Source organism: Arvicanthis niloticus, chromosome 18 (assembly GCF_011762505.2).
Source record: "Arvicanthis niloticus isolate mArvNil1 chromosome 18, mArvNil1.pat.X, whole genome shotgun sequence".
Classification (NCBI taxonomy): domain Eukaryota; kingdom Metazoa; phylum Chordata; class Mammalia; order Rodentia; family Muridae; genus Arvicanthis; species Arvicanthis niloticus.
The window spans coordinates 36,567,057-36,586,814 of NC_047675.1; the positions used below are offsets into that span (position 1 = coordinate 36,567,057).

At 43.8% G+C, this 19,758-nt stretch overlaps 1 protein-coding gene across 2 annotated transcripts in view; it reads left to right on the top strand.

The window, feature by feature from the left end:
* Hydin (HYDIN axonemal central pair apparatus protein) overlaps positions 1 to 19,758 on the top strand; it is a 360,278-nt gene that overhangs the window by 297,494 nt on the left and 43,026 nt on the right. For both annotated transcript variants that reach the window (XM_076915883.1, XM_076915884.1), the window contains 10 exons: positions 845 to 1,013; positions 2,705 to 2,940; positions 6,774 to 6,891; positions 9,636 to 9,840; positions 11,012 to 11,247; positions 13,612 to 13,763; positions 13,878 to 14,067; positions 16,226 to 16,328; positions 16,523 to 16,810; positions 18,256 to 18,398. In XM_076915883.1, coding sequence (XP_076771998.1) covers positions 845 to 1,013; positions 2,705 to 2,940; positions 6,774 to 6,891; positions 9,636 to 9,840; positions 11,012 to 11,247; positions 13,612 to 13,763; positions 13,878 to 14,067; positions 16,226 to 16,328; positions 16,523 to 16,810; positions 18,256 to 18,398 — 1,840 coding nt within the window. The remainder of the gene's footprint in view (positions 1 to 844; positions 1,014 to 2,704; positions 2,941 to 6,773; positions 6,892 to 9,635; positions 9,841 to 11,011; positions 11,248 to 13,611; positions 13,764 to 13,877; positions 14,068 to 16,225; positions 16,329 to 16,522; positions 16,811 to 18,255; positions 18,399 to 19,758) is intronic.

A 19,758-nucleotide genomic window follows, 5' to 3' on the forward strand; every position in this document is an offset into this window, starting at 1 on the left:
TTACAAGAGGATGTCTGGAAAAAAATTTTAAAAGGAAACCAGAAGCAGGTACCATGAGTGAAGTGCCTGCTGTGTTGGTGTGAGGACCTGAGTTTAGGTCCCCAGCACCCACATTAAAAATCCAGGCATCCATAACCCAGGCACAGGAGGTGAATTTCTGAAGCTCTCTGGACAGCCAGGCTAGCCTACTTAGTAAGCACTGGTTTCACTAATAGACCTGGTCTAAAAAAGTGGGGAGCAATCAAGGAAGACACCTAACATTGACCTCCAGCCTCAAGTGCTCAAGCACACAGCACATGCACACATGCGTGCATATCTGCATGCATATATACTATACGCATACAAACAAACAAACAAACAAATAAAAGCCTGGGGCTAGGAAAGTAGCTCAGTTGGTAAAGTGCTTGCCTGGCATGCACAAAGCCTTGAGTTTGATCTCCAGCACATACCTCAGCAGGTAGAGGCAAAAGGACCAGAGGTTCAGAGTAATCCCTGGCTATGTAGTAAATTTAAAAGGCCATATCAAACAAACAAAAAAAAATGGATAGCAGCTCAAGAATGACTCCTGGTTCTTATCCTCCACAGCTCTACACATACACACACACACATACACACACACACACGTGTATGTATATACATATATGTGTGTGTATACATATGTATACATACACATACATGCACATACATACATAGAAAAAAACAAGCATAGTGAATGTTGCTTGGTACACTAATTAATTACAAAGGGCCAGAGTCAGGCAGGCCCTCAACAGATCAAACTGTCCTCTCTGACTTCATGGATTCCCTGAATAATTGTTTAAATTGATTCTTTATCCTTGACTTCTAGCTTCACTGTGGACTCCTTAGGGGTTTTGCCAGCAAACTTAAGTTCCATGATCACAGTCCAACCCAAAAGGGGGACACTGGCCTCAATAGATAAACCCACAACTGTCCAGGTATTCTTCAGAGCAAGAAAGGAAGTGAAGATCGAGAGCCAGCCCATCCTGCGCTGCCAGGTGAGAGAGCTCAGAGGACTGCTGACTCCATGGCATCCTGGTGGAGAAAAAGGATGAAGGGGGGATAGCTTTGGTGACAACCAAAGAGACTACACCAGAGTTCAGTCCCAGCTAAGCAGCACAGGTAGGTCAGGACAGAGATGTGTAGAATCATCAGAAATAGAAAAAGAGAAAAGGAGAAATTGCCCCCCAAAGGTTTTGAGGTGCATAAGAACCAAGGTATCTGTGTTCCACCGTCAAGTAAAAAGCCAATTGGAGCTAAAAGCAGTAGACATGGTTGCTACATGCCGACATGTGGCTAGTAGAAAATAATCTTTGTGTTGGCAACCTTCGCTGTTCTCATTTACTCAGTGAGATGGAGAGAGGAGTAAAGACTCTCTTTTTCTCCATCATGGAAACAGGCAAGAAGACAGTATATAGATGTCCAACCTTTGACACCGAAACATGATGCTGTCCTCTAGAAAGCTCATGCTCAAGAACCTAGACAAGCCACAAAATAAAATCACAAGAATACCCATAGCGAGAATACGTGGCATTTGTCCTTCTGGACCTGCGCTGACTTACTCAGTGATTCTCTCCAGCTTTCACTTTTCTTCGTAGCAACATAAAATTCCATCATGTGTTACATACCCCGTTTCCCTCATCTGTTCATCAGTCAAAGGACATACAGGCTGTCCCGTTTCCCAGCTGTTGTGAATAGATACATGGATGCACATGTTATCTCTGTAGTAGATAGTCCACTGAGCACATGGCCACACGTGATACACCTGGATCATATGTTAGATCTATTTCCAGCTTTTTGAGGAACCTCCACACTCATTCCATAATGGCTACGCCAGTGTTCGCTCCTACCAACATCGATAAGGGCTCCTCCCTGCCTACATTTCCACCTGAGTTTGCCTTCACTTGTTTGTTTGGGTTTTTTTTTTTTTTTTTTTTTGGGGGGGGGGTGTTGTTTTTGTCTTGTGTTTTGTTTCGTTTTCTCGATCTTAGCCATTCTGGCTAAGGTAAGACAAAATCTCAAAGTACTCTTAATTTGCATTTCCCCGGGAGCTAAAGATCTTGAACACTTTTAAAACTATTTCTTAGGCATCTGTGTTTCTTCCTCTGAGACCTCTCTGTGGCCACCTGCACAAAATCAAACCAATCAGCATTCAGCAGGGAGCAGGGAGGGGCACACAGGCTCCACCCCTAACCTAGGACCCACGGACACTTGATGGATACTAAGGGAGAGAGCGTCAGTTTTCCTTAAGGTTTGACTTCTAGTAGGTTGACTGTGCTCCAGTGGATAGCCCCATACCCACCGGCATGTGCAGAGCATTGATTGACACCAAAAGGTTTTTTAAAACAGAGCGAGAACACGAAGTTGAGAAGTGGAAGTGAGCGTGGAGGCCAGGGCAGACTTGGAGGAGGAAGCAGTGCGTGAATGTGGTTGAAATGAATTGTAAGCTCATAGGTCATTCTCAAAGAATAAATTTAAAAGGTTTTTTATTTTATTTCGTATTTTAAGTAAGCTTATAATTTTTTGTTGGGGAAAACTTGTAACTCTCCTTGGCTGCGTGTTACCTATGGGTCAAAGGTCAAACACACCCCAGAGGAGGCGATCAGTCAGGAAAGCAGACAGGAAGACACTTACGGGAATTCTATGGCCGTACCCCTGGCTAACATCTCCTCAAACCTTCCCTTTCTAGATTATTGAGCCAACTCTCCCGGAAGGCGAGATCATCGCCAGCATCCCAATTAAGTTTTCTGTGAACGCAGTGTACTCCAAATTCACCATCAGCCCCTCCTCCATCATCAATTTTGGTGCTTTGATCTGCGGTACCAGGAAAAGCATCACCTTCACCATAGAAAACCAAGGCATAATTGACTTCAAATACGCCCTCTACAGGCTGACAGGGGAGAGTCCAATTCTTCAAAAGAAGATGTAAGACAAGTTCTTTCGACTTGGTGCTTTATATTCCACAAAGAGCTGTGATACACTTTACCTTACTAAGTTCACCCAATACTCTTGCATGAATGAAGCAGGCCCTCAGGTTTAGAACTGTCTTGTGAAAGATTAAGTGGGAAGTCACCAGTAGGGGGTTGATTCTGAAGCACGTTTTCTGATCAGATTTCAGGCATTTTCTAGCTGCCATCAAACATAGGCTAGATTTTTGACTGAGCCAAATGTAAAGTCTTCTGGATGGATGCAGTGGTGCATACCTGTAATGCCAGTACTCAGAAAAGTGGAGGCAGAAGAATGAGGAATTGTGTCATCCTTGACTTCCTAACAAGTTCTAGGCCAGCGTTGGATACTTGAGACTCTTTCTCAAAAATGGATGGATGGATGGATGGATGGATGGATAGATAGATAGATAGATAGATAGATAGATAGATAGATAGATACATAGATACATAGATACATAGATACATAGATAGATACATACATACATACATATATACATACATAGATACATACATAAATATGTAGATACATAGGTAGAGATAGATATACATACATATATACATAGATGATAGATCATACATACATAGATGATCTATAGATGATAGATACATAGATATATAGATACATAGAGATACATTTAGATAGGTACATAGAAAGAGAGAGAAAGAGGGGGAGAGAGAATGAAAATAGGGAGAAAATAAACAGGGAGGGAGAGAGGAAGGAGTAAAGCCTTCCGTGGGAAGATTTGGGATTCTGTGTCTGGACTGGTGTTTCTGGTAAGTCATTGCCCTCTCCATCATCCTTCCAAGTACTCAGGGATAATTACTGAAGAAAACTAATTCAAGAGAAGGTTTACGCCATGCTTCACTATCAGGGGTGGCAAAGGGCACTCTGGAGATACAGGCAAGAGAAAACAGAGTGATGCCATCAGCCCAGCAAGCATCACTCCTGCCTGGTCACCTGATCACCTGGTTACCATGACTGCCTCAGTAGTTACAATGGCAATCCTGTCTTCTTCAAAGGACGTATCTCATCAGGAGACCAAAAATTTACTGGTCTTTTGAGCACTCCTGTCTCATAGGTTTGTTGTTTTCCTTGGAAGCAAATTTTAAAGATGGCTTGACAAGTTCCCAAGATGTGTCTACCATGATTTTTTACTTTCTAGGCATTTTAAAACAGACCTACTCCCCACATTGCTTATTATAGTTTTATATTTTTTCTTCAGCTCTAATTTTTCTTTCTTTAGGGGAAGTTATTTTATTTACATTTCAGATGTTATACCCTTTACCCATTTCCTCCCCACCCAGAAACCCCTATCCCATCCCCCTCCTCCTGTTTCTATGAGGATGTGCCCCCACCTACCCCCTACTCCCACCTCTCCACCCTTGAATTCCCCCACACTGGGGCATCCAGCCTTCAAGGCCATCCTCCCCTACATATACAGCTGGAGCCATGGGTCCCTCCCTATGTGTTCCCAGGCTAGTGGTTTAGACCCTGGGGAGCTCTGGTTGGTTGGTATTGTTGCTCTCCCCATGGGGCTGCAAACCCCTTCAGCTCCTTCAGTCTTCTCTCTAACTCCTCCATTGGGAACCCCATGATCAGTTCTATGGTTAGCTGTGAGCATCTGCCTCTGTATATGTCAGGCTCTGGCACAGTCTCTCAGGAGACAGCTATATCAGGCTCCTGTCAGCATGCACTTCCTGGCATCCACACCAGCGTCTACCTTTGGTGACTACACATGGGATGGATACCCAGGTGGAATAGTCTCCAGATGACCCCTCTTTCAGTTTCTGTCCCACACTTTGTCTCCATATTTGCTCCCTTGAGTATTTTGTTACTCCTTTTAAGAAGGACCAAAGCACTCACCCTTTGGTCCTCACTGGCAAAATTTGAACTCATTAAGAAACTTGGGATTGGGCTGGAGAGATGGCTCAGTGGTTAAGAGCACTGACTGCACTTCCAGAGGTCCTGAGTTCAAATCCCAGCAACCACATAGTGGCTCACAACCATCTGTATTGAGATCTGATGCCCTCTTCTGGTGTGTCTGAAGACAGCTACAGTGTGCTCATATATATTATAATAAACAAATAAATCTTTTAAAAAAAGAAATTTGGGATTAAACTGCCTACAATTTCCTTCTTCCAAATTTCATTTCAACCTCCTCACAATTTCTGTCATAGTGACCTAGTAATGCTTCTAGTTATTTTACTTTGTATTTTAAGTTATTGTCACTTCAAGGTTGGAGAAATGACTCAGTGGTTAAGAGCACTTACTATTCTTACAGAGGACTGGGGTTCAGTATATATAACTTCAGTTCCAGTTCCAAAAGTCCTTCTGACTTCCATGGGCACCAGGCACACACACTGTACACATGCATAGATGTAAGCAAAACATTTGTATACAGAAAGTTTTTTATTTTTCATTTTTTTAAGATTTATTTATTTTTTATTTATATGAGTACACTGTAGCTATCTTCAGACACACACTAGAAGAGTGCATCAGATCCCATTACAGATGGTTGTGAGACACCATGTGGTTACTGGGAATTGAACTCAGGACCTCTGGCAGAGCAGTCAGTGCTCTTAACCACTGAGCCATCTCTCCAGCCCATAAAGTTTTTTTTTAATTTTTCATTTATTTACTGAATTATTTTTCACCTTATCTTGCACTGATTCATGCAAAGCACACAAGGGGATTGAACCTCAGATGTGTCCTGGTCATCAGACAAGTGAATGAATACATATGGTTTTCAAAATACTTTTGATGTGCCTCAAATACAATTGCACACTTTAGGTACAATAGTCTCTGGAAAGCTAACAATTGGGTACATTGGCTTCAAGTGAAGTAAATTTCCAAAACCTACTGTTTACACTAGCCCTTATACATACCATGGCTACAAATATGAATAATGAAGACAAAAATATCACTTCATGCATAAAATAAAGTCAGCTAGAAGACTTTATATTTTAAGATTTATTTATTTAATGTGCATCGGTGTTTTGCCTGTGTAACGATCTCAGAGCCCCTGGAACTGGAGTTACAATTTGTGAGCTGCCGTGTGGGTGCTGAGAATTGAACCCAGGTCCTCTGGAAGAGCAGCCAGTGCTCTTAACCACTGAGCATCTCTCTAGTCCTAGGTAAAAGTCTCTCTCTCTGTGTGTGTGTGTGTGTGTGTGTGTGTGTGTGTGTGTGTGTGTATGTGTGAGTGTGTGTGTGTGTGTGTGTGTGTGTGTTGTTGTTGTTGTTGTTGTTGTTGTTATCATTGCTGTTGTTAGCCAGCTTTCTATCACTCTGACAAAAGAACTCAGATAATAAATTCACAAGGAAAAAGGAAAAGTAGGTTGTTTGGGCTCCTGCTTCTGGAAGTCCAGACCATGACTTCAGTTGGGTCTGAAGCAAAACAGTACTTCATGATCAGTACATACAGCAGAGAAAAACTACTCTTCTCAGAGGAGGAAGCAAAAAGGAAAGAAAGGGGCTGGGGTCCTACAATCCCCTTGAAGGGAATATCAGTGAACTAAGAACCTCCTAACTAAGAACTAAGAACCTGGGGATCAAGCCTTAACACATGGACTTTGCTTGAAGTAATTTTTTAAATCCTTATGGTTTGTACTCCCCATGTATGATTACCTATGTCACTTTCTTAATAATTATCCCATGAGTCCAAGGTTACAGTGCCACCCTGATCTTTTCCTAGACAAAGGAAAGCCCTCTCCCGTCCCCCACATCCTTAATGAAAGGACCTCAAGCAGGCAGGTAGTGTCTCATGTTCTCATCAAAACCTGAGACTTTATGCTTGCTTCTCTGATCAGAACCAGCCACCTGAGGCATGGAAGGACCCGAGAAAGTGAAAGCTTCTACAAGCCCGGAGCTACTAAACCAACCAAGTTCTCGGACACAGTCCAGAAAGACGTAAACATAGCAAACCAGGTAAGTCACAGAAACAAAGCAAACACTTCTCTTCTACACGTTCTTTTTTAAAATTCTGTATATATTCTGGATCTGTGAACATGAGTGCAGGTACTGATGAAGCCAGAGACGGCATCAAGTCCCATGGAATTACAGTTACAGGCATATCATAGTTAGGGTTTAACCTCTGTGAAAAGACATGATAACCACCGCAACTCTTATAGAGGAAAACATTTATTTGGGGCTGGCTTGCAGTTTCAGAGGTGTGGTCCATTATCATCACGGCAGGAAGCATGGCTGCATCCAGGAAGACATGGTGCTGGAGAAGGAGCTGAGAGCTCTACATACAGATCCTCGGGCAGCAGGAAGGCAGTTAGCCACTAGGCATGCCTTGAGCTTCTGAGACCTCAAAGCCCACCTCCAGTGGCACATGTTCTCCGAAAAGGCCACACCTCCAATAATGCCACTCCTTATGAGCCTATGAGGGCCATTTTCATTCAGACCACCACAAGGCAGTTGTGAGCTACCTGACGTGGATTCTGAGAGCCAAACTCAGGTTCTTTGCTAGAGTAGTCCATGACCCTAACCACCAAGCCATCTCTCCAGCCCCAGAACCTGACTTTTCTGTGGCCGAGATGCTGAATTATATCAAAATCCTTACTTTTTGAGCTGAGGTGTGAGAAGCTTTCATTTGGATATTCTCTCCTGCTTTAAAACCTTCACTAAATCACTACTGCCTTAATTCTTCAAGCATTTTTAAACCAAGAATCATTTGTTTAGAGGAAACAGATTTCCTAGAGAGAAAGCCTTCTCTGTCCAGATGACTTATCTGGGAATCTCCAGGGCTCAGGTATCACTCCCAGCACATGGCAGATTTTCAGTAGGTAGCAACCTGGTTAAGTCCCTAGAAGCTTTCATGCAGCTTAAATCATGCCCTGATGCAGTAGTTCCATGGAACACATCAAAAGAGATTTGGAGGGGGTGAGAGTGGGGTTATGTAAGAAAACCGTATCTCTAAGGACAAGAAGAGCAGGATTTCATTGAAAGTTGTCCCACACCAGTACCCAGCTCTATTCCAAGAATGTTGTGCTAGATTCCAAGAATGCACAACAGAGGCATCAAGACATCAGAAATCAGGTCACCTGCCATCATGTGACTTTGTGAAGCTGAGGGAGAATACACATGAGCCTAGGAGCCAGGAGAATATGCTATCTGTGTGGCAGTGCTCTGAGGTTATTCCCTCTGAGGGGTGTATTGTGTACTGGTTGTCAGTCCAGGGAAGGATTATAAGCATCTTCCCAACATCACACAGTCAACATACCTGGCAAGGGTATTCTAGCCCCTTCACCAGCTACTGCTGAGGTTCCTAGATCTAGCAGGAGATCCAGCTGCCAGAGTATGGGTCCAGTGAGACTCAGTACTCTCAGCCCATGGCATGCAAAACATCACTCACGCAGCAAAGAAGCAATGGCCAATGCATCTGGGTCCCATCCTCTAAGACCCCAGAAGCTGCCCAAGGCAGCGAAGTCTCACATGTGCATGCCCACCTCACATTGCAATCCCCAAATTCATCCTGCTCTGGGTTTTAGACCTCAGAAGAAACTTGAGTCTCTGAGCTAAAGCACTACAGAACATGTAGAAATGTAAGGACAGAAACTGGGCTATCCAAGACAATCTTTCTCTCTCATGGGACATTGTGTTCCATGTATATGATACAGTTGTCTTGAGAACTACATGAGTGGGGGGAGGGAGAGCTAGTGTCTGTAGGAACACTTATAATGGCATTCTTTTTTTCATTTTAGCACTAATTCTGTACTACATGCTATACACAGTATGTGCCCCGGGGGAATCCTGTCAGTCTGACTGCATGCTACAGTACATGCCTCATGACCATTCTCTCATTTAACCCTCCAACAACCCATCATGCAAGGAACATGTATGTATAGGTACACAAACCAAGACTCGGAGAAATCAGTTTTCCAAGGCCAAACAGTACACTTTGGGGATTGAATTCTAATCCCAGATTGTCTGTTGCTATTCTATTGGTTTGAAGAGACACCATGACCAAGTCAGCTTATAGAATAAAACAGTTAATGAGGCTGATGGGGTTTGCTTACAGTTCCAAAAGGTTAGTTCATGATCATCATAGCAGAAAGTGTGGTGGCAGACAGGCAGGCATGGCACTGGAGGAGTAGTTGAGAGCTTAATTCCTGACCCACAGATCAGAGGCAAAGAGTGAGACCAGACTTGATGTGGGCTTTTGAAACCATAAGGTCCATCCCCAGTAACACACCTCTTCCAACAAGGCTGTACCTCCTAATCCTTTCCCCCAAACAATTCTACCAACTAAGGACCACACATTCACTCAAATATATGAGCCTAGGGGTGGTCATTATCATTCAAACCTACAATGTCTCATTCAACCGCCCCATCTCAACCACTATTCCATTCTGTACCCCACCCCAGCTTTTGAGATTCTCCCATATGGATAAGTATTGTATGATATAGACATTATCTGTGTCCTTGAACCCTTGGTTCTACCAAGTTTGATCAGAAGAAATACATAGATAAAAACATCCTGAAAACCCATCCACCACGAGTATCCCAGGCCTCTGCCTCCGGGCAAAGAGAAGAGAGATGCCACCAATGGAGAGAGGCACCACCATTTCCTCATTTTATTATCTCTCAGCTCCTTTGGAAAGTCTCTCACTCTGTTAACCACTTTTCTTCCTTCTATCCTGCCCTCCCCACCTTTGTCCTTGCAGGCCCGCTTCACCCATGGCATGTTCACTGTATACCCGGGATTTGGCTCCATCCCTTCAGGAGGACAGCAAATCATCACTGTTGAGTGTGTGGCTGACCCTGTGGGGAGGTGTGAAGAGTTTCTGGCCATCGATATCTCTGACCGAGACCCTAGAGAAAATCCTGCCGGCATTCCTTACACTCTGCTTGCTGAAGCATGTCTGCCAGGTACTGCAACTTGGATTGGCCAACGCCCTTCATTTTCCAGCCCCACCCTCTGCAGAAAAATCCATCTCAAGATTTCCAGCAGACACGGAAGGGCCACTTCATCTGGAAACTTAGAGCCTCTTCTAGGGTCTTCAGCAATATTTGTCCTGAAAACCTTAGCACGTGTAGGAGAGAATTGCTTCTCCAAATGCTTAGCCTTCCTGGGTCTGTTCCTAGATTTCCCATTGAGCAGTCCTCTCTAAGGAATGAGCTGGCATGGGATGTGGCCCAGGACTGAGGAGCACCGAGTCTGCTCCTGCTCAGACTACTTCTTATGGACAGCATAGTCACAGAGCACACTGACCATTTAACCCAACAAGAGCTCAGGCAAAGCTTTGGCTCTAAGCTCCCTAGAGCTTCAAACCATTGTAAGCCAACTCCCTCCTCTCTCTTGGTTCTCACCACTCTTTGCCAATGGAAGGGAAAGGCTGATAGAGACGGGTCAACCAGACGAGATAGTATAAAAGAGGAAGCCAACGGATTCTGTCCCATCTTTCATTTATATACTGATGTGTAGACTTCCGTATCTGTCCTCCGTGATGCTTGCTTTTGATTATCATTGTTTGTTTGTATTTGCAATGCAAGGAATAAAACCCAAGGCCCTCTGTATGCTAAGGCAAGTACTGTATCATTGAGTTGTACCCCTAGCCTTGTGATTCTTTTTTTTTTAACCCAAATATCCTGCACTGGCAAGATGATTCAGAAGGTAAGGGTTCATGCCACCAAACAAAATGACCTCAGTGCAACCCACATAATCCACGTGGTAGGAAAGAATAGACTCCTGCAAGTTGTCCTATGAACTCCACATAGAATACTCACTCTCTCTGTGTGTGTCTCTGTCTCTCTCTCATAGATAGATTAGATAGGTAGGTAGGTAGATAGATAGATAGATAGATAGATAGATAGATAGATAGATAGATAGATAGAATATTTTATCTATAGATAGAATATTTTATAGATAGAATATTTTATCTATAGATAGATAGATAGATAGATAGATAGATAGATAGATAGATAGATAAATCAGACAGACAGATAGAGAATATTTTAAGGTTTTTAATCCAAATTAGCATGACAGGAAGCCAGAATCCTGGCAGCCAGGCAGTCTCACATTCTTCCCTTCATTGCCTAGCCTTTGTGACCGACAACAACATCTTGATATTTGAGGAACATCAGATCTGTACCAGCCCCAACCTGTACCACATACAACAGACCATACAGAGTGGGGGGCTGTTTGTGGAGGATGAGAACAAGTTCATCTTCTGCAATGTCCTGGTGGGTCATCAGGCCAAGGCTCGGTTCAAGATCAGCAACGTGGGAAAGATCTCCTGTGACATCAACATTACCGTCAAGCCCATCTCCAACAAGGTAGGGGGTTCTGTTGCCCCGGCCCTCTATAGTTAGTATAATGCCAGGGAAGGAGCTCTGGGAAGGTCCTGTGGTAGACCCTGACACCTACCTAGGTGAAAACCATGAGGCTCTCAGGCCCTGTTAGAAGTTCTATGAGGTTGCAAGGCCATGTCCCTTAGACTGTCTGTCTCTCTCTCTCTCTCTCTCTCTCTCTCTCTCTCTCTCTGTGTGTGTGTGTGTGTGTGTGTGTGTGTGTGTCTGTATGTATGTATGTATGTATGTATGTATGTGTCTCTTGTGTCTCTGCGTGTGTGTATCCTGCACATACCTTTGTACTAAACTGGTACATACTAATGGGCAACTCATTTGTCTGTCCAAATGTGTCTGAACTCACTGTGTAACTGATATATACAAGCACTGGAAGAGAAGCCAATGATGAGCACCAGCTACAGGCAGATTAGCCTCCAATCACCCACTCTTCTGATCAGGGAGATGTGGAAGGTGCCAGACTACAGGTCTAAAGAGGAATAGAGAATATGTGCTGATGAGACCTTCCTATGCGATAAGCATTGTTCTTAGTGATCTTCCATTTATTGTTTTGTTTCAAGTTCAAGACTCTTTCAGACTTGGTTATTGTCTCTATTTTACAGTTAGGGAAACTGAGGCTCAGCTTAATTTTTTTCACTATTCCACATCCTGAGAATATACAGCTAGGGTTAAAGCCAAACTTGGTTCATATTAAAATAATGAGTTCCCATTTCAGAGGTCTGTTGAGTCAGACCTCTGAAATGTCTCTGGGTCAGATTATAGTAAGGCCATTTTCCTCATGGAAGAGGAAAACATTCAAAAGTAACACAAAGGACTGAATCAATAGGTTACTGCTACCCCAGTATATGCTTCAAACAGTATTTAGCTTTACCAGAACAATGAACAGTCTTCGCCCCTGTGGTTTTCATGCCCCAGACGTCACACTGTTCTTGGCTGGTGAGAGTGGAGGAGATCCCCAGGGTCGGCCTCAGCCTACAGCTGTGTACATTCCTGGAAGACTGTCGTCTGAGAGAGTTAGGAGACCATCTATCCCCCGTCACGATTATCAAGCACTGGTGACATCCAGTGCTTGATAATCTGGATGATAATCTTGGCATTCTCTAACCATATTGAAGAGATGGAGGAGCTGCTTGCTTCTCATTCTATACTAAAAAGTCTGAAAAGCGGGGGATCCTGGCTTGTCATGGCTTGTTGTTTTTTTTTTTTTTTTTTTTTTTTTTTTTTTTTTTTTTTTTTTTTTTTTTTTTTTTTTTTTTTTTTTTGGTTTTTTTTCGAGACAGGTTTCTCTGTGTATCCCTGGCTGTCCTGGAACTCACTCTGTAGACCAGGCTGGCCTCGAACTCAGAAATCCGCCTGCCTCTGCCTCCCAAGTGCTGGGATTAAAGGCATGCGCCACCACTGCCTGGCATCATGGCTTGTTTTTTATTTTTTTGTTGTTGTTGTTTATTTTATTTATTTATGTCATGTAGGAGTGCTTTGCTGCATTATACCTACCAGCCAGAAGAGGGCATTAGATCCCTTCATAGGTGGTCATGAATCACCACCATGTGGTTGCTGGGAATTGAACTCGAGACCTCTGGAAGAACAGTCAGTGCTCTTAAGAGCTGAGCCATCATCTCTCCAGCCCAAAGCCTGGATTCTAAAGAGAAAAGTTTTATGACAGTAGACTTGGGGACATCCAACCTTCTCCTCTCCAGTTTGAGACTTGAAGGAAAAAGCAGTGAAACCTTAGTGCCCTTTGGCTAAAGAAAATGAGAAGGGGTAGCCTGCATTGTGTTCTGCCCAGTACTCATACGAAAGAAAAAGCTCTTTCAAAACTATGCTGGGAGTCTATACAGTTCAAAACCACCCACCAGATAGTAACAAGTCAAGTGCTAAGGGAAGGTATTCTAGACTTGGTGCTTGGAGTTACAAGGAACAGAAGCTCCTTTGGTTCAGCTCAGATAACACAAGAAACCCAGCAGTGAGTCAGGAACCTCTGACCCAGGTCAAAACACATCAGAACACCAGCCCTTCCGTCAGCTTCCAACTCAGTTCCACATTAATTACATTAATTTAGTTAACTAAGTACAATATAAGGTAGTGGTGAGAACATTTGGATGACTGGCTTGGTTTGTCTATTTGAGTCAGAGTTCATGGTCTAGCCACATGCAGCCAGATGTCGCCTAGGGGTAAGTCCCCAGACTCTGAGCCACTCTACCCAGGGCCCATGACTGCAGGTAATTGAGCTTGTCTAGCACAGTCTTAGAGAAGGGAGGGTTCGCAGCAGGGCAGAAGGATCAGCAGTCAGCCGCAGCAGCAATGCAGAGTACCCAACCCCGTCCCCCTTCACAGGCAGCCCACCGCATCACTGACATCTTTGACGTGGAACCCAGCAAGATGTGCATTGGGAGCCGCTCGCACGCCTTCGTCACGGTGATGTTCACACCACAGGCCATGCAGACCTACCAGTGCATTTTCGAGGCCACTTTGGATGGCCTGCCCAGGTACCACCACCTCCTCCTCCTCCTGTGGCAGAATGACAGTGTACATGCTGTGTGGGAAAGTGTCCCGGCCTGGTCGGTTTCAGCCACCTTGCTTGCTCTTCCTGTCCCCTGCAGCAACCTGGCAAGGAGTCGCGGTCTTGTGTTTGATATTATTGGCGAGGGGACCCTCCCTCGAGTGACTGTCATCCGGCCAACCCTATATAACCAACACGGAAACCCCTTGCTCCTGTTTAAGAGGCTTCTGCTCGGTCACTCAGAGAAACTGCCTCTCATCCTTAAGAACAACGGCACCATCCCCGCCCAGGTAACAGCTGAGGGTGACCTGAGTGACATGCTGGTCAGACCAGACTGCCTTATTTCTGCCTCGCAGTTCCTGAGGTTTCAGACCACAGTCCTTGCTTCTCTCCATTTTAGGCCCATGGTGACATAGAACATTACCATAGGCACTACCCTGCATGGCTTTCATTATGGTGACATTTATAAATGTTTCCCCAGCAGCGGTTCTCAACCCTCCTAACTCTAGAACCCCTTAATACAGTCCCTCATATTGTGGTGACCCCCAGCCATAAAATTTTTTGTTGCCATTCCATAACTGTAATTTTACTACTGTTGTGAATCATAATGAATATCTGTGTTTTCCCACAGTCTTAGCCAACCCCTGTGAAAGGGTCATCAGACCCTGAAATGGATCGCAACCCACTTGTATAGTTCAGTGAGGTCCTGCCACTTACTACCTGGTTTGTTTGTTTGTTTTAACTTTCCTTAAGAATGTTTGTATAATCAGCTCATATATGAGCTTGAGAATCATTTTTTAAAGTTCCTTTAAAAGTCTCTTTGGAAGGAGCTGCAGAGATAGCTCAGTGGTTAAGAGCACTGGCTGCTCTTGCAGAGGACCTGGGTTTGGTTCCCAGAACCCACATGGCGGCTCAAAACCATCTGTAGCTCCAGTTCCAGGAAATCCAACATCCCTTCTGGACTCGGCAGGCATTAAGCACACATATGGTGTTAAGACATACCTGCAGGCAAACACCCACTTACATACGGTAAAATACATCCAGAAAAAAATTTAACTCTCATTAGAATCAAAATTAAAGCCTATGAGTTGTCTGGAGAAGAATTCCTGGTTTCAGAATAACTGTCCACCCTGGCTAACATTTAGGATTCCTATCCATTATTTGGACTTTTATCTCAATACTCCTAAAATATTATAAGTTCCTCTATATAGTTTCTCTTTTTGACATTTATTTATTATTTTGTGTGTATGTGTCTACATGAGATTGGGGGGGTCAGAGGATAACCATAGGATTCAGTTCTCTCCTTCCCCCCTGTGGGTCCAAGGGTTCAAACTCAGGTTGCTAGGCTGAACAGCAAGTGTCTTAACCCACTGAGCCATCTTGGTACCCCTCCATTTAATTCCCCATTACAGTTATTTCTAAATCTGTAATCTCTGGTTGCAGTGCAGTGGCTCTGTATCTTCCTTCTCTTTATCTTTTATTCTTTATTGTCAGCATTGGTACCTTCTAAAAATGTCAGATTTCTCACACCTAAAATCAAGTGTCTGGCTTTATCTCTCTCTGCCTGCTTTCCAGGGTTGGTCAGCGTTGTTTTTCCTATCACCTTGCTAGGATATTTACCATGACTCTAGCAAATGCACAGAACCTAGGAAATGCTGGCTTCCTGGAAATCGTAGTTGTGCAATGCCTCATAGAACTATGGGTATTCATTTCCATTCCATTAGTCTAAATTACACCTTTCCACTGCCTCTCTGTGTAGCAGAAGCATTGGCAACCCTTTTGACACTGTCTAACTGTGTAGTCCAGAAGGTCACCCATCACCTTTGGGCTTCTGGTCCCTAACCCAGATACTAAGAATGGCCTAACTGAATGCCCCTTTGTCTATCCAAGTCTAACGTTTGCTACATATATCTCTTAAGTCTCTCAGGACCATGAGCTAGGGATATAGCTCAGTGGGTAAAGGGCTTAACATACACATATGAAGTACAAAGTACAGACCCCCAGAGCTCATATAAAAGCAGGACAGGAGGTGGCAGTCGCCTGCAATCCCAGCACTCAGCAGGCAGAGACTGAGGATCCCCAGTCTCTGTTAGAGACCAGCTAGACAAGTCTGAATCAGGGAGCTCCAGGTTCAGCAAGAAACCCTGCTTCTATATAGAGAGAACTATTAAGGAAGGCACCCTGTCAACATCAGGCCTCTACATGCATGCACACCTCCAGATACATGTGCACCCACAAACATATGAGAACACACACATACCATTCACATGTATTCACATGCAAAAATGGAGAAAATAAAAGGTGAATGCTACGTGTAATGACTTTGAAGATTCTTGCCACCCAAAATACAGCTCAATATCTCAACCCAGACTCAAATTCTTGAGCAGCCTGTACGTTTAACACTCAACCCTCAACCCTCAACCCTCAACCCTACTTTCTTCTTTCCAGCTGCATGTGGACTTGCGGGACCAACTAGGAGTCTTCTCTCTGAAAGGGAGGCCCACCACCTCCTACATCTACATCATAGAGGAAAACAAACCAAATGAGAAAGGTGAGTGGAGACAGCAGGCACCTCAGTAAGGCAACAGAACTCAGAAGCTGCTTTATTAGGGACCTCTCAGGGCCAAGCCATAGTTGGTACTCAGTCATGACACCGGTAGCCTGAAAAGGGGCTGCTTTCCTTCTAACCACGGTCTTCCCAGAGGTGCAGTTTTCTAAATCATAACTTTCGTCTTCACTTTACAGTCAAAAAAGCCCACACGGCCTCCCTAGTGGTTTCTCCTGGGGACACAGCTGAATTCGATGTCTTTTTCCACTCCAATAAGATCGGGAGAATGACAGGCACCATCCACTTATCGGTGATCAACAACCAGTATGAGGAGACCATGATCCACCTGGTTGGTGAAAGCTACGAGGATGACATCACCTTGGACAACATCCATGGTCTGATCAGTTCCACCAGCCAAGAGAGCTCAGATATGTCCGAGGTCATAGAGATCGCCGAGGAGAGCACCATGGAGGACTTGGTGGCAGGTGGGAGAAGTGCATTCTTGACAGCTGTTGACTCCAGTCTCTTGATCAGATCCTGAGCTTTGCCACACAAGGCTCAGTCACTCTTTGTACACCTCATTTATGTGTGCGTTCACGCAGCAAACTCTTACGTAGCGCCAAGTGCAAGTAAGCACTATACTGAGTCTTAAACCTGCAGATTAATAAGAAAGCCTTTGCCATTTTTAGGGAACATACAGTTTGAAGGAAAAGCAGGCTTCCCTGCAGTCTTCCTGCCTCTGTCTTGTAGCTAGCTTGTATTGGCACTGAGAGTTTCACCTGAAACAAGCATCCTAGGCTTTCTAAGTGAAACAGTGGGCTCATCTCACTGGAGAGGGATGAGCTTGTGCCCTCATCCTCATAGCCTAGCTGCTTGATGAGCAGGCCCGCAGCCTACAGCATCAGCATCTCCTAAGTTCTTGTCAGAAATTAGAATTTCAGATCCACCCTGACCTGCAGGATCATAACCCACATTTCAACCAGATCCCTGGATGGTCGCATGAATATTAAAGCTTACATCAGGGCTTTCTGCAGTCTCTCAACTACTGAACCTTCCATTTAAGGACCATACCCTGGGAAGGAAACATTTTACATAATTATTACCAAAAAAGCATTGATTAAGTACTTTCACCATATGACTGATTGCTTTAAAGTGAATTGTAAGTTCATCTTCAAAATTTCCCCAGGAACTTAATTATAGTCCCAGAATGTATAATCAGGGGCTGAAATCAACACTCTTTGTGTAATCAGTGTTTCACTCCCCTCTGAAGTTATGCAATGGCATCATTCTTATCAGGGGTCAAATAGGAGCTAGCAGTAATCCACGTTTAGAGATTCCATATCTATTAGAGGGTTTCCAGGTTTAGCAAACATGAATACAGGTATTCCAAAGAAAATTAAGTTCCAGATAAACAATAACTTTTAGTAGATGTGTGCCCACAAAGTATTATGTGGGGGATAGTTTTCAAAAAAAAATACTCACTGTTTATCTATAATTCAAATTCAATTGAGAATCCTATATTTTATCTGCCAGTTCAACATTTCATTGTATTATCTCACTAAACAAATGACATTAGAATCTTTATTTTCTCTTAAACAAATATAAGAGCCAAGGTCAGTGTACAGATAGAACTGATATAAGGGTGAGTGGGAAGATGGATGGATGGATGGATGGATGGATGGATGGATGGATAGATAGGTGAGTGGGTAGGTGGATGGATGGATGGATGGATGGATGGATGGATGGATACCCCTGAGAGGCAGATCCTTCTACCCAAGAATCCAAGGTATTTTCCTATATAATCATCAAAGAAGAAGGTGAAATTTGCATAAGATAGGAATGTGTATCAGGTGAAATTTGCATAAGATAGGAATGTGTATCTTTAGAGAGGCCAGGAACCACTTACCAGCCTTCTGCTTCTGACCCCTAGCTGCCCTTCTGGAACACATCCAGTTTGGGTACTGTCACATTGGAGTCAGCTACAACGTGAGCTTCACCATTACCAATCACAGCCAAGTGAATGTGATTCGCTTCGAGTGGCCCCTTTTAGCTACACTGTCTTTTGCCCCACAGGTAAGCAAAGGTTACTCAATGGGTCCCAGAATCCCTTGGGCCTAAGCCAAGCCCAACGTGGTTGTCACTCCATCCTGTGGATACATAGAATGGGATGCATGCATCTTGAACTAAGAAACCACCCCTTAACCATCCCACACTCAGACCTAGTGCTTGAGGGGCCCCTGGTCTAAGAGGAGATTAACTTTTGGGATGAAACTAAGGAATTCTCTGGTGGCCTGTGTCCCTCTGTGCATGTGTTCTTCAGAGCATGGCCTTCAGAAGTGGCTCAGTGAGCCAAAAAATGGTGCTTCGTACCTGTAATCCTAACACATGGGAAGCTCATGCTCCCATAAGTTCAAGACCAGCCTGAGCTATATAATGAGTTCCAGGCCAGCCTAGGCTCCTGGGAGAGTAGCTACAGAAAACAAACTCTGCCAGACCCAGTTCCAAAGCCTTGTTAAATTCATTTAATCTTTGTTATCAACATTTGACCTACAAGGAAGCAGAAAGAATATAATGGATGTGATCGGATATTTGAAGTTGTCAAAGAAGGTAGAGTGAGGCTCCCAGCAGTTGGCTTACATCTGTGCACAACCATATGCACATAGAAACACATGCATTTATCTTGAACAATCTAAAGCTGCCATATGCCTTCACTGTCCAGAGGAAGGAGAGAAGATGTCTTCTCTGTCAGAGGACTGTCATATGAACGGCAATTATGCTGGTGGTGTATGTACATACATCTTTATCTAAGATGGATTACAAATCATTTTACTCTACAAACCAGGTGGGATCTCCTTTACATCTGGTATATTTGAGCAATTTAAAACTTTGTCATCCCAGGCTTCCTCCATACTCTTAAGCATTGTTAAGAACCCTCAAAGAACTTTTGTCCGTGTGGATTATAATTATTGATGTTTAACCTATTAGAAATTAAAGCTAGGAATGTTTTTAAGATTTATTTATTTTTTATTTGTATGGGTATAATAATTTGCATGTCTGTGCACCATATGTATGCCTGGTACCCACAGAGACCAGAAGAGGATATCAGATCCCCTGGATCTGGTTTTGAGCTGCCATGTGCATGCTTGGAACAAACCTGGATCCTCTGGAAGAGCAGCCAGTGCTCTTAACTACTGAGCCATCTCTCCAGCCCCCAAATTAGAAATATTTTTAAAGCATTCTTTTTTTATGACTTTTTGAATTTATTTTTATGTATACACGTGCTCTATCTACATGTATAACTGCATGCCAGAAGAGGGCATCAGATCCCGTTACAGATGGTTGTGAGCCACCATGTGGTTGCTGGGAATTGAACTCTGGACCTTTGGATGAGCAGCCAGTGCTCTTGACCGTATTTTTAAACATACTTGTTTTA